This window comes from Pteropus medius, unplaced genomic scaffold (genome assembly GCF_902729225.1).
Source record: "Pteropus medius unplaced genomic scaffold, Ma_sr-lr_union100, whole genome shotgun sequence".
Taxonomy (NCBI): domain Eukaryota; kingdom Metazoa; phylum Chordata; class Mammalia; order Chiroptera; family Pteropodidae; genus Pteropus; species Pteropus medius.
The window spans coordinates 18,843,318-18,856,895 of NW_024342471.1; the positions used below are offsets into that span (position 1 = coordinate 18,843,318).

At 39.4% G+C, this 13,578-nt stretch overlaps 1 protein-coding gene and 1 pseudogene across 4 annotated transcripts in view; one reads left to right on the forward strand and one right to left on the reverse strand.

Annotated features, from left to right (window-relative positions):
- B4GALT5 (beta-1,4-galactosyltransferase 5) overlaps positions 1 to 13,578 on the reverse strand; it is a 67,168-nt gene that overhangs the window by 37,891 nt on the left and 15,699 nt on the right. Inside the window, exon 1 of one of the 4 annotated variants that reach the window (XM_039864569.1) lies at positions 4,492 to 4,514. The exons of the other annotated variants lie outside the window; for them this stretch is intronic. Coding sequence (XP_039720503.1) covers position 4,492 — 1 coding nt within the window. The 5' untranslated portion in view covers positions 4,493 to 4,514. Of the gene's footprint in view, positions 1 to 4,491; positions 4,515 to 13,578 lie in introns of those variants that run through there. 4 annotated transcript variants of the gene reach the window in all.
- On the forward strand, positions 8,311 to 8,429 carry LOC120604066 (uncharacterized; annotated as a pseudogene).

Consider the following 13,578-nt stretch of genomic DNA (forward strand, 5'->3'; position numbering starts at 1 on the left):
AATTACCAAGGGTCGGGGGAAAGGGGACCTGGAGATTGTTGTTTAATGGTGCAGAGTTTCCATTTGGCATGATGAAAAGTTTCTGGAAATGGACAACTGGTGATGATTACACAGTATCGCGAATAAACTTTGATTGTACTAGATTATACACTTAAAATGGTTACAGTGGTAAAGTTTTGCTATGCGTATTTTACCACAATAAAGAACTCTATATGTAAAACCTACAATTATAACTTAATAAGATTATAGGTGGTAAATAATAAACCTAACTCAAGGGGCATGAAGGTTCTGAACTTCAAGTACATTTAAGAGTCAAAAAAATCAACACTCTCGAAGTGTCAAAAACAGTCAAGACAAAGTTAGTCACTGGCATTCTGCTCTCATCCAGTCTCATGACTTTAAATACCATACGTATGCTGAAGACTCCCAGAATTATAAGTCCAGACTTGAACTTCTACCCTAAAAACCCAGTCTGTATACCAACTGCACCCTCCATGTCTCCACCTGCATGTCTAACGGTTCTCTGAAACTTCACTTGCCTGAACCCAAACCTGCTCCACCCGTAGTCTTCCCGGCCTGGTTATGGTAACTCTACCGTTTCACCCTTACCCCTTGCCAGTCTTCCCAACCAGGCGGCCAGCAGCATCCTTTTAAAATAGAAGTCAAATGATCTCACTCCTCTCTTTTCAAAAACCTCTGATGAATTCTCAGCTCACTCAGTAAAAACCAACCTCTGGGCAATGGCCTACAAGACTGTAAATCAGAAGTGAGCAAACTTTGCTGACCAAATCCCGCCCACTGCCTGTTTTTATAAACAAAGTATTAATGGAATACTGCCACGCCCATTCGTTTCTGTGCAGTATGGCTATGGCTGGCTGCTTCAGCACTACGAGCTACAAGGCAGAGTTGAGTACTTGCTGCATAGACTGCAAAGCCTAAAACGTTTACATCTGGCCCTTTAGAGGGTAAATCTGCCCACCCCTGCTCTTACTGATTGGCACTTTGTTCTCACCCCTCTTTTTACTCTCCATCTCACCTGCTCTGCTCCAGTCAGACAGCCCCCTTGCTGCCGCAGAGACGCCCCATGCAAGCTCCCAGGTCAAGGCCACTGCCCATGCTGCTCTCCCCGCAGGATTGCTACCCCCACAACTGCAAGGCTTGCTTGTACAACTCGAAGTCTTTATTTGGTTGCCACTTCCGAGATAACGTCCCCTTCTCTGCTCATCTTTCTCCATAGCACTAATTCCCTAATGATACATAATTTTCTTTTTGTCTGACTTGACCCCTGTACGCCAGAATATTAGCTCCACGAGGGCAGAGCTCTTTCTTTGTATGTTTTAGTCATGCATCCCGGGCCTAGAGCAGTGTTTAGCATATAGCAGCAGCCAAATAAATATTTGTCAAATACAATTGAAAGAGTATTGGTGGCATAGTTAGTGGGCCTAAGGCAAAACCTCAAGATTTCTATTCTAATTGTAGGAGGTAAAAAATCAAATGATTAACAAAAGAGATCAGAAAAATTAAGATCCGTACTTAAAAAGAACCTGAAAACAAATCTTGGCTTATAACACATTCCAAATACAGACAAATACCTCCAAAGGTAAAGATCAGTTTCTCAATTAAAAAAATCAAACACCAGTCAAGAGTTTCAATTAATAAATACCATATGTGCTCAGTTTGAAATCTGTTTCAAACTATAGCTCTCTGATTTATTTATATCCTAACGAACTTTATTTTTAATCTTCAGAAGTCGGTATCTTAATTTACACATATTCTATTATTCTAGCCCAATATCCCATTAATATTGCTTTTCATTTCACCTTTTTAGCTGAAATGACCAGCACTAGAGGAAAAAACCTGTTTGGTGAAGGAGGTTAAAGAAATGGTATGTCAGCGAAAAACAAACCAACACGGTGCTAATAAACTCAGCAACTCTAATTTTTATAAACAATATTCAAAAAAAGAAAAAGTATCATGCAAGCAAAGTCAAAGTTGGAAGAGAGTAAATACTCTGCCCCACAATACGGAATATCAAGGAAACATGAAGAGTCAGTCTGTAAATTCAAACTCCAGGTTTTTAATTTACCAAGTAAAGTAATAAACCAGCCTTTTGATATCACTAATATGCCTGAAATAAACTCAAAAACTAATAACACATCAGTTAATGTCTAGTAAAAAGCGAAGAGGAATACGCACCGGGCTGTTTAACAGCGGTTACTTGGAACAGGTGAGATTACAAAGGATTTTGACTTTTTAAGATTATATATTATTATGTTTGAATTTCATATAACTTTATACTCCTTTGTAAGAGAAAAATAAAGATATAGAGAAATGATATAGAAGAGTGAAAGAAGAATGTATACCACTGATAAAAATTCTCAACTAAACATGACTAATGAAGCACCTAGGTTAGAAATAAATTGCTTTGACCTCACAAAGAGTTAAATGTTCAGATGAGAAGTTGAAAAACTATTTACAGACAAATGTGTTTTGTTTTGGCTTATCAGGTGTCTTCTGGTCTTCCTTTTATCTTTAAACTGTGAATTACTTGCCAAGTAGATAGTCTGTGGTTACAAGTATCAACTTTGGAAAACTACTTAGTATAGTAAATCCTAGAGGCTGAATGACTTGGGCAAATTACTTAACCACTTTGCGCCTCAGTTCTTCATCCGAAAAATGGGGATAACAATATCTCTACCTCATTTAGGATTATGAGAGTTAATATTTGTAAAACACTAAGAATAAAGCCTGGAACATAATTAGCACTATATTTATTTAAATGTTTGCTATTATTATTTACATTAAAACCCAGATTTCTAAATGCTCTGGAAATATTGGAAGATCTAGCAAAAGTGGGCATACAATTCCCACCTTGAAGCAGTTATCAGGTGCTGAGTAGCATGGTGGCTGCCTCCTTTTAGCAGAATACAATCTTTTGAGTTGATCCTCACATTTGAGTATCTACTAGGAAGCAGTAGGGATCCAGGAAGGACATTAAAATGGGACTACAGCACAGTGATGAAGAGCCTGGCCTCCAGAATAAGACTACCTGGACTTGAGTGTTGGCTTTCTCACACAGTATTAACTATGTAACCTCGGTCAAGTAACAGACTCTCTGTACCTCACCTTCTTCACCTATACAATAAGGAAAACAGCACCCATGTCACTGCGTTAGGAAGATAAGCAACACATGCAAAGCTCTAAGACCAGGGCCTTGTATACAGTTAGCAGTCGCATGTTAGTTTAGCATTTATTTTAATTTTAAAAGAAAAAAGTTGGTCCCTGAACTGACAGAGGCCATAAACCAAGGAGACAAGTGTGCAAATCAATAAATGTCACACAATATTACTGGTGCTGTATATAACAGAAATAGATCAAGGCATATGTATACACTTAAATGACACTCAAATGGCACTTAAATGAAGAGCCACTTGTTCAAATAACTCTATCCTCACTCCTCAGTGACCACAGAGGAAGCAAAGTTGTGTAGGATTAGTCTTTCATTCAGCCCAGACCAAGGTCTGAGTCTGGACCCTGCTTAGTTATGTGGTCTTAAGCTCATGACTGGACTTCTTATAGTCTTATAAGGGTTTGAAATAACAAATGTCAGACCCATAAGTTAGTGATTAGAACACGGTGGGCCTTCAGTAGGTCATAGTTATTATTTTTATAAGCCTTTCATTTTAGAATAATTTTAAATTTATAGAAAAATTGTGTAGATATTACAAAGAGTCTCCATACAATTATTATCTTTATCCATATTGTTATTCGGATTGTGAAGAAAGGCAAATAATTTCCAACCTACCTTTAAAACACATGACAAGGAAGACTGTTAACTCTAGGAAAATCTTAATTTAAGCATTTAAACACACCATACGTCAGTGAACTGATTTAACAAGTTTGTTAAGGTGTGTCATTTCAAAGGCAGACATGAGTTAGAAGCTAAGAACTCATCACAGACCTAGCAACACCCTCTGCATGTTACCATCTCCAACAGGAGCTTCAGCAGGTGTGGTGGGTACACCCCCAACTCATAACACCAACCCAATGTCTTTGACAATTTCTTTTTCTTCCCCAGGGCCCATCACGACGCAGTATTTCCTAACCAAGCAGAAAAGGAAAACCTCTGTGGCCCAGGCAGACCTGCATTTGAAAGCAGCACGGAGAGCAGCTGCTGAATTCTCACAGCGGCCCTCCAGATTCCTGTGGGCTGGCAGAGGGAGGGGAGGGAAATGCTGGCTCCGAGCCTGGATCCCGGGCTCACCCAACAATCACATGTCTCACTCCCTTGTACCTGTTTGACGCCTCGCAGCTGCCTGTCATAAAGGTAATGTGAAAATACCGGTTTACATTTTACAAAATAGAAATTGGGTACTCGGAAGAGACGTAGCCAGACAACAGCTAGAAAACTGGGGAAATGATGGCTATCGTCCCAGAATGAATTCGAGTCACACTAACGTTCAGAACAACTTTTTTTTCCTTCAGACCTACTTTTAAGAGCTCTCGAAAATATCGTGTCATAGACATTTCTGGATAGTTTTTAAAGCCTTATTCCTTAGCATCGTCTGAATTAAAGCTCCACGGTAATGAAAGTGAAAAGCTTGCTACGAGATTCATGCGCAGGGAAAACGGCAGCGGGAACAATGCAGAGGGATTTCTCTTCCCTGGCGCTGAGCTGCTGCTGTAACGATCCTGACTCAGCACCTAAAAGGCACGATGACAAGGGAATACCATAAAAAGGCCATGCATTATTAATTCGAGCCTTGGCATCAAAGCAGAATGACTTGGAAAACAGGAAAATGTCTGCAGAGGAAGAGGAAGAGTAGCAAACAGTTTAAATCATTTTTGGCAGTGTCCTACCATTCAGAAATGTCCACTCTGGATCATTTTTCTTCTAAGTGGTCTTTTTCGCTTTTAACCCTCAGTTTTAGCCCTAATTCTGATCTCTTGATGTCCTAACCGAATTTCAAATGGTTATTTATATTCTCGGAGTGGATTTCTCTGTGTTAATTTGCTCCTATCAGCTTAAAGATTGTGCATGCCTTAGGCCACAGCGAAACAGACTGCAGCAGCACAGCTCTGCAGAAGCCCGAGGAGATGCCACACACAGGATGGAAGAGTTGGTGTCACCTAGAAATCAAGAGTCTGTCTTCTCAATTCTACAACAAGTGAACATGTGGCCCAAGCTCCCAATTCATAGCAGGCAAGATCATGGTGAACAAATTCATTTACTCTTATAAACATTATAGGGTCCCCACATCTGTCATCAAATGATCAGGAAAGAACGAAGCTGGAAAATACAGGCTGATGGTGAAAGACAATGACTTGAGTAACTCAAAGTTCAATTCCACGTCTTTGGTAGTGTATACCAAATTAGGAAAACTAATCCCTCCTTAGATCTATGGTTCTCAACTAGGGGTGATTTTGCTCCCCAGGGGACATTTGACAATATCTAGAGACATTTTCAGTTGTCATAAGCTGGGAGAGAGGGGTGCTACTGGATCTAGTGGCTAAAAAACCAGGGATGCTGCTAACATCCTACAATGCACAGCACAGCCTCCAGGAACAAAGAATTAGCCAGCCAAAAATATCACTAGTGCTGGGACTGAGAAACTCTGCCTTAGACAAATCATTTAACTCTTTTATGCTTATACTTACTTTTAAATTAACCATTGATATTGTTAGACAGAAAGCACAGTAGTGATGTATATATAAGTTTGTACTGGCTGATTCACTTTTAGATTAATAAACAGATATTTCTTTTTAATTCCCTTTAAAAATTGGACATGTCTTCCTTGATATACGGAGCACAGACTAACATCATCCTTTTTACAACTTAAGGAATAAACTCACGACCAAGATTTATATAAAAGAGCTTCTGCTTTTGACTATGACTGAGTACCTTGCTGTAGATAAGGGATCCCTCAAGTGACCAACTAGTAAGGCCAGATAAAATTAAATAAATAAATAAATAGAAAGTCTCAAGGCTGTGGAGAGCTGCTGAGGCAACTAAGCCTTGAGGGGACAAAATCCTGGAGAAGGATGAACCCCTTTGCAGTAAGCCAACATACTGCGGTCGGTTTGTCCCTCGGGGCATTCGCCAATTGTGGGTACCAAGAACAAGACTGAGGAAGCAGGTGAACACTCTAGGCACAAGGCTAGAGAGTCACCACTAAGAGGCAAGAAACCAGCAGAACTTTTGGCAGTATCTCAGGTCTGAAGAAGCAAAAATAGAGACTTAATGGGCCAGGATCCTGGCGAAAAGAATTGAGTGAGTTTTTCCCTTAAGAGACTAATAAATCCCAAAGTTGCATAGGTCAGGATGCTAAGAGACCAAATAGAAAGCCTCTGAAGAGCACAGGAGAGTTTTCGTCCATCCCGAGTGCTGAGGAGACAAAGATTAAAGTTTAGGGCATGCTATGGGGAAAAGGTCTTGATAAAAGCCTTAAGGTCTCAGCTGGAATTCCTGCAGGGCTGCCCCCTAAGACGGTAGGCTAACCGGAAGTAATGGGATCCTTACCAAAACCACACCCTACCTCTGGACAGCTCAAACCCTTATAAAATAAATGGGATCAGTCCCCATGCTATTTGCCTAGCAAATGAAGTGAGCCCTCTCTAGGAGGACAAAATAATCTAGAGCTACAATTTTTTATACAGTTTTCACAACATTACCAGGCATGACAAGAGACAGGACCAAATGACTGTGTATCAAAAGAAGAACCTGACAATAGGAAAAGATCCACAGGTGACGCAGATGTTAGAGTTATCACTCATGGGCTTTAAAAATAACTACATTCAAGAAAATGAAGGGGAAAATAAAGAAAAAAGATGGGGAGAAAATGGAGAACTTCACCATAAAATTGAACTGTATAAAATAAGTATCAAATAAAAATTCTAGAACTGAAAAATACAGTAACCGAAATTAATTTAATAGATGGGTTTAATATTGGGTTAGACACAACAAAAAAGGAAGATTTGTGAACTAGAGTCAGGACAATAGAAAATATTGTGGAGAGTAGGGAAGGTGAATAGGAAAGTATGGATTTATACTGAGTAGTAGCCTTGGAAAGCGTCTTGACAAAATAGTGTTTATGTATCCATTGGATCGCTTAAGTAGAAATGAACACAGGTGCTACCTCTTTGACAATAATACAGGGTTTATGCCACTTGGTCATTTCCAGGATAGCACAATAATCAGAAAAAAAAATCTTTGGATCAATGAGAAAGGCACTGAGGGACTTTTAACATAGTAGAGATACAGAATCAAATCATTCTTAGCTCACTCTCTAGCAGTCTCGAAGTTAAAATGATCAAGGCAGTGGTCACATTCAAATGGCTCCACTTCTGTCCGATAATCGTCAACTCGAACCTTAAACGTACTAATTCATAATGTTCTTTTAGCCACCATTTTATTAGATAAAATTTCAAACATATAGCAAAATTGAAAAGAATTTTACAGCGAACACCCACATACGCATCACCTTGATTCTACTCAATTGTCTCATCACAAATATATCCATCTATCCATCAACTCGTTTTATTTTCTCATGCATTTCCAGGTATATTGCAGAGATCAGTATACTGCCCTCTAAATATTTCAGTGTAATATATCATCATTAAGAGCTAGAAATGTGCATAAATATTTCACTTTTGGGTGTAAATTTTCATAAAATAAGTGTACCTTTGCTGAGTTTCGGCGCATGCATACAAATCCCTATCAAGACAGGAAACATTACCGTCACCCCGAAAGTTTCCTCAAGTCTCTTCCCAATCAGTCCTCACATTCATTTACCACTCCCAGAACGAATGTTATTTTTAATCCACTATTTTTCAGAACTGCATTTTAAACAATCTTTAGGTCTCTGGTGTGAAGTGTCAATCTTAGAAAAGTAATGTTTAAAAAGGACAATCATTGTAATTATAAAATATTAAAGCATATTCTTGAAGTTAAATTTAAGCCTATATATGTAAAGTAGAAAATATCTATTTTAAATTCTTATAAACCACTGTAAGTGATACTAACCTAATAGCTAGTTGACTGCCAGTACCTTTCAATGTGATAATATCTAGTGCCCAAAAAGGCACACTGATTAGAATGTCCAACTGCCCACCATAAGTGCCTTTATTTAACAACTATCTTTGTTTCCTGAAATTCTATTTTTATTAATTCATGGAAGTACAAAATATACTAGGGAAGAATCCTCATCCTCGGGTTTCAATTTCATCTATAATTTATATTCCTTGAATATTTGGCTTTCCTTTCTGCATATGACCAAACCAAATCTTTCTTGGCAAGCATGGATTGCTCTTGTCTACGGCCATGCTACCATGAACAAGCCCGATCCTGTCTGATCTCGAAAGCTAAGCAGGGTCGGGCCTGGTTAGTACTTGAATAGGAGACCACCTAGGAAGACCAGGTGCTGTAGGCATAAAAAAATTTAAAAAATAAAAAATAAGGGATTGTAAGCTGACAAGGTCCTTGCAATCTGTGAGGTCAACCAAGGGTTGCCTTACCTAAAAAAAAAAAAGAATGGATTGCTCTCTCTGCTGTGAACTGTGGTTACCTGGTTTTATCTGACAACCCATTAATTTAACATAACTGAGCAGCTCTTGCCTGTATTCTGGTCCTAGAATATTACTTAAAGGACAGCAGATAAGACCTTTAAGTGATCAAAATGGTGCTTGCTTAACCAGGCAAAACTTCTTTAAGGATCAAGTAATTTATTATTATTTCATTTTTGAGACTACCTATAGATAAGGAAATATGAATCATTCTGATAAAAATGAAAGCGTAGCACAATCAGCCTCCTTAGATGTCACTACTAATAAAATCCACACCAAAGAATGTTCTATGATATATGATAAAGCTCATGTTTTCTTATAGGACCGAAAACCTGACAGTCACTTTGCCTCTAGAATATATTTTGACATTTTAAGTTAGTATAGAGAACTGTACATATGATGTGAGCTCAGTTATGTTTTTGAAAAATTATAGACATACCAAAAGAAGAAACAGCACCAAAATGTTAATGGTGAATTAATTATTACCTTTATGTTTTGCTGTATTTTCCAAATTTCATACATTAAATATATTACTTTTATAATCCAAAATAAATAAAAATTACGGGGTGGGGGGCGGCGGCAGGGGGGAACCCTAGCAGTACCTGACCCATCACACACTGTACTGATCAGGGAACAATGCCCTTTGTACCTGTTTAATCCTTGCTGTTCACCCCAAAGATGCATATAACCTATTTTTTCCAGCAACAGAACAACTTGATATTTCATTTACCACATGTTTGTAAAGACAGCAGACAGTAATTCAACTGTTTTAAACCCATGTCCCCTACAGTCATGCTTTCTCACTATCTTTGGTGTATTCCTATCTGCCAAGTTTTTTTTAACTTATTCACTGTAGTCTGCATTATAAAAACAATAGGTATGTTGAGTGTGCTTTTTCTATTTATACACAAGCCTCTCTCTGCCTCACCCCAAAAAAAAAATCCTGGTGTCATCATATCATCACCACCACCCACTGCCAACTTCATGAAAATCCTTGGTTAATAACCAGACACTATCAGTTCTAGTTTTGGTGTTGCCGGGGGAATGAGTGAGTCCTTTATCATCTCTAAGATTCCATTTCCCTATCTGTAAAATACGGAAGTTCTCCCAGGAATATTAACTGTCCTCTCCCACTCTTTTATGGGGTAATTCTTCAGATCCTGTTATACTCTATATATGTGAGTTAGTCCTGAAAACAAACCTACGATTACAGCCTCCTAATAGGCAGAATATCGATCATAGGACTAGCTAATATTTTTTAAAAAGATAAGCTCACCACTGCTAAGCACTTCACTATGACGTGGGAACTATTATCATCCCATGAGGAAACTGAAGTAGGAATAGAACAGTTCAGTAATTTGCCCAGAGTCACACATTACAGAGCTGGGACATGAGCTCAGAAGATGTAGCTCCAGATTTCACTGAGGTTTATATCTCCCGGGTGCAGGCAAATTCCCTTTGTCTTAAACAGAGCACAACACAGTACCATGTAACTTCCATGTAACTTAAATGTTCCCAAAGCTATGTAAGCCAGATAACTACACCTCTGATTCCTAAGAGTCTGGAATTTAAGTATAAATATCCTCACTATTCTCATAGTGACACATCATCAAGAAACAAGCTTACTTTGCTCACCACTTTCAAAGGCCTGGCTGACAGTGTTTATGCTCAGATATGATTAGCTCAGCTCCACGGTTAGACAGTAGTGCAAATGAGGTTAGGGTGCTAGTTGGACTCCAGAGCAGGCTTGTAGCTTTGCATGAAGAACAACTTTTTGCATAAGGAGTAGCCTGGGGGAAGTTCCCCAATCCCTGACTGCTACCTCACAAATGCCTAACACCAGTCACAAGGGAGAGCTGATGTGAAGGGGGATGAAGGCACAAAACAATCTCTGCACGTAGAAAATTATTCAAAACCATACGATCGACACCCACTTTCAACCAAGTAGCTACATCATCCCATTCACAAAAAATACCAGAATTGCGATGGGCTGATAAAATGAGTAAGCTCAGCAGAAGTCTAAGCTGCTCTTTCTTAAAAAGCATCAGACAGCTTAAGTATACTTTTTTAAGACCTTAATTTTCACATTAGTTTTCAAAGAAAAATTTAAAAAGTTTTGATCTTCATACTTCAAAGTCCTCTTCCTGTATAAAGAGAGAAATTGTGCCCAGATCGGAAAGGAAATGGGCTTATCTGGGCTTCACACCTACCACTCCTTTGGGCCTCTACCAGAAATATAGTCAATTAAGTGTCCGTGTTCCCAGACAGCTAATAGCATCTATTTGTCTTCTTCTAACTATAACTTTCAAGAGTTTACACTTCTTCTTCCTAAATCAAAAGGAATAAAAAAGTGAGTGAACAACTTGACCTAATTAAATGTATCCGAATCCTACAGAGGCAGCATAGACTTATTCAAGAGCATAGGCTCTAGGAAAAAGAGCAGACTTGGGCTCAAATTACACCTCTCTGCCCCTTAAAAGTTACGTGACCTTGAACAAATTATTTAACCACTCCTCTCCAAGCGTTGGTTTTCTCATCTGTAAAACACTATATCTCAAGGCTAGAACGTTAATGAATAAGATAATACAATGGAAGTAGCACCTGCTGTCACTGTCATGTTGGGAGGCCAGAAGATGGACTACTGAGCCAGAAGAAGGGACAGACAAAAATGCGAACTATTGGCCAGAATAGTCACTTCTGAGAAACAGGCTTTCTCAAACACCACAGTCCCTACCTAAGTCATAGAAAAGACTCAGCGGGGGAAAGGAAGACTCACCATAATGCTGTGAGCTAAATATTTCACCCTCTGGTTAGCTAAAAATATGCAATCTCTAGGAAGAAATCAAGAATATCCTGTGCATCAAGAGATAAAGAAAACAATCTAAAAAGAATTTCAGAAAAGTATGGCAACTATATTTTCAGAATGTAAAACTAGGTGACATGATCAGGGGGAAATTATCACCCCAGCCCCTAAATGTGAATTTATTTGCCAAAATTTTATACAGCCCCTTCCCCTTTGCTTCCAAAAACAATTCGGTCCTAAAGCCATTAGGTGGGGTCAAGCTAGACAGGTGTCCATTACCAGGGGCAGCGGAGACTCAGTGGGCCACAGAGGGATGTCTGAGCACAGCAGGATGAGGACGGCTCCCTGAGCCAGGATGGGTGAGAAGGGCATCCAGCAGGGAAAAGGGGGATGCCAGGGTGGGGTACCAGAGTCCAGGCAGCGGTGAGAGGAGTGTGCGCACAGGGAGGAGGGGGCAGTCTGGTGCAGAGCATCAGAGCCCAAGTGGGTAAGGAGGGCACGCATGCTGGCAGAGGGCCTGGTGCAGGTCGTGGGAGCTCAAGTGGGGGTGCGGAGGGAAGACTGCCCAGCAAAGAGAACTTAGGGGTGAGAAGGGTTCCAAAAAGGGACTGGGGACGGAATAGCATGGTTACATACAAGGGATTGATCAAATAAGTAAAGGTATTAAAGAAAGTGTGAGCTAGGATTCTCACTGTCAGAGTAAGGAGTTACAAATATGGAAAGAGGAAACTAGAATGAACCCTGAGGTGTTGGATTTAAATTGTAGGTATTGGTGTGAACTCCTAACTTTCCACATATATATATAGATGTAGAACTAAATATAGATGCCGATGTGTGTGTATGTGTATGCATACACATATTGCACAGCTCAGTACATTGAGAAGGCCTAGAAGCCCCAACATCCAATAGTAAGGAGTATACCCAGCATCCAGACCTTGGCTTCTAAATACCCATTCTTCACCAAAAAGAACCAGTTCTTTGGAGAAATACGTGATTCCAGGTCTGGGATAAGGAAAGCACAAAATGTGCCTAGAACTCCTTGTCATGCCAGGAAGAAAGTGTTCAAGAGTGATGGATACATGTTGAAAGGGTGGATGCCAGGGCCAAGGGGTTCCCATTGGCCTACTCAGGACACTCGAGCATGAACATAAATAACGATAGTAACATTAAAACCTCAAGTTCATGCTAATAAAAATAAGTAAATTTTAAAGCGTGGTTCCATACTAATTGAGCAATAAATCAATAGAGAAATAAATTGAAAACTTTGATGAAGAACAAGATATTTATATAAAGCACTTCCCACAAAATACTGATTACAAAAGGGAAAAGAGTTACTTCATAATGGAAAAACCGGGCAGATAGCTCCTCAATCAAGTGATCCAAGTCAACATCATCAGCGATGAGACAAATCACAATCCTGTGTCCCAGGATGCACCAGGAGGATAAATACAAAATACTTCTGTGATTGTGCAGCCAAAGATGCATAATCTGAATCCAACCATGAGGCAACATCAGATACACCCAAAGTGAGAGACACACACTACAAAACAACTGGCCTTTCATCCTCAGATGTGTCAAGGTCATGAACATCAAGGAGAGACTGAGGAACTTTTCCAGATTTTCCTGAAGGAGACTAAAGAAACTTGAAGATTAAATACAGTGGATGATTCTGAACTGGATCCATCTGATATAAAGGACATGATTAGGGCAACTGGCAAAACTTTAACAGGGGATGAAGGACTAGATGGCCATAAAGCATCAACGGTAATTTCTTAACTTTAATGGTTGGATTGCCCTTTGTTGGAATATCCTTGTTTGTTTTAAAACATGCTAGTATTTGAGGGTGATGGGGCATCATGCCACCTAACGGTTCAAGAAAAAGACCCTGTGCTATACTTGCAACTTTTCTGTAAGTTTGAGATTTCAAAGCTTTTTAAAAATCATTCTGAAAAGTTTCACATATTTATACTAATTACATCACATTTTGTCTTATAGACATCTCTGCGACAATGATTATTTTGAAAATGCACATTTGTTCCAACACAATCGATCTATCTGGGAGCATAAATGGAATTTCTCATTTGCTCATGTACAATTTCGCCCGTGAAGAACATCCAGGAAACGACAGCTGGCTGAACAAACACCTCTGCGCCTCAAACATCTACCAGTGACCTCAGTTCACCAAGTGGGCGTCCCTTACACATCTGACGTTA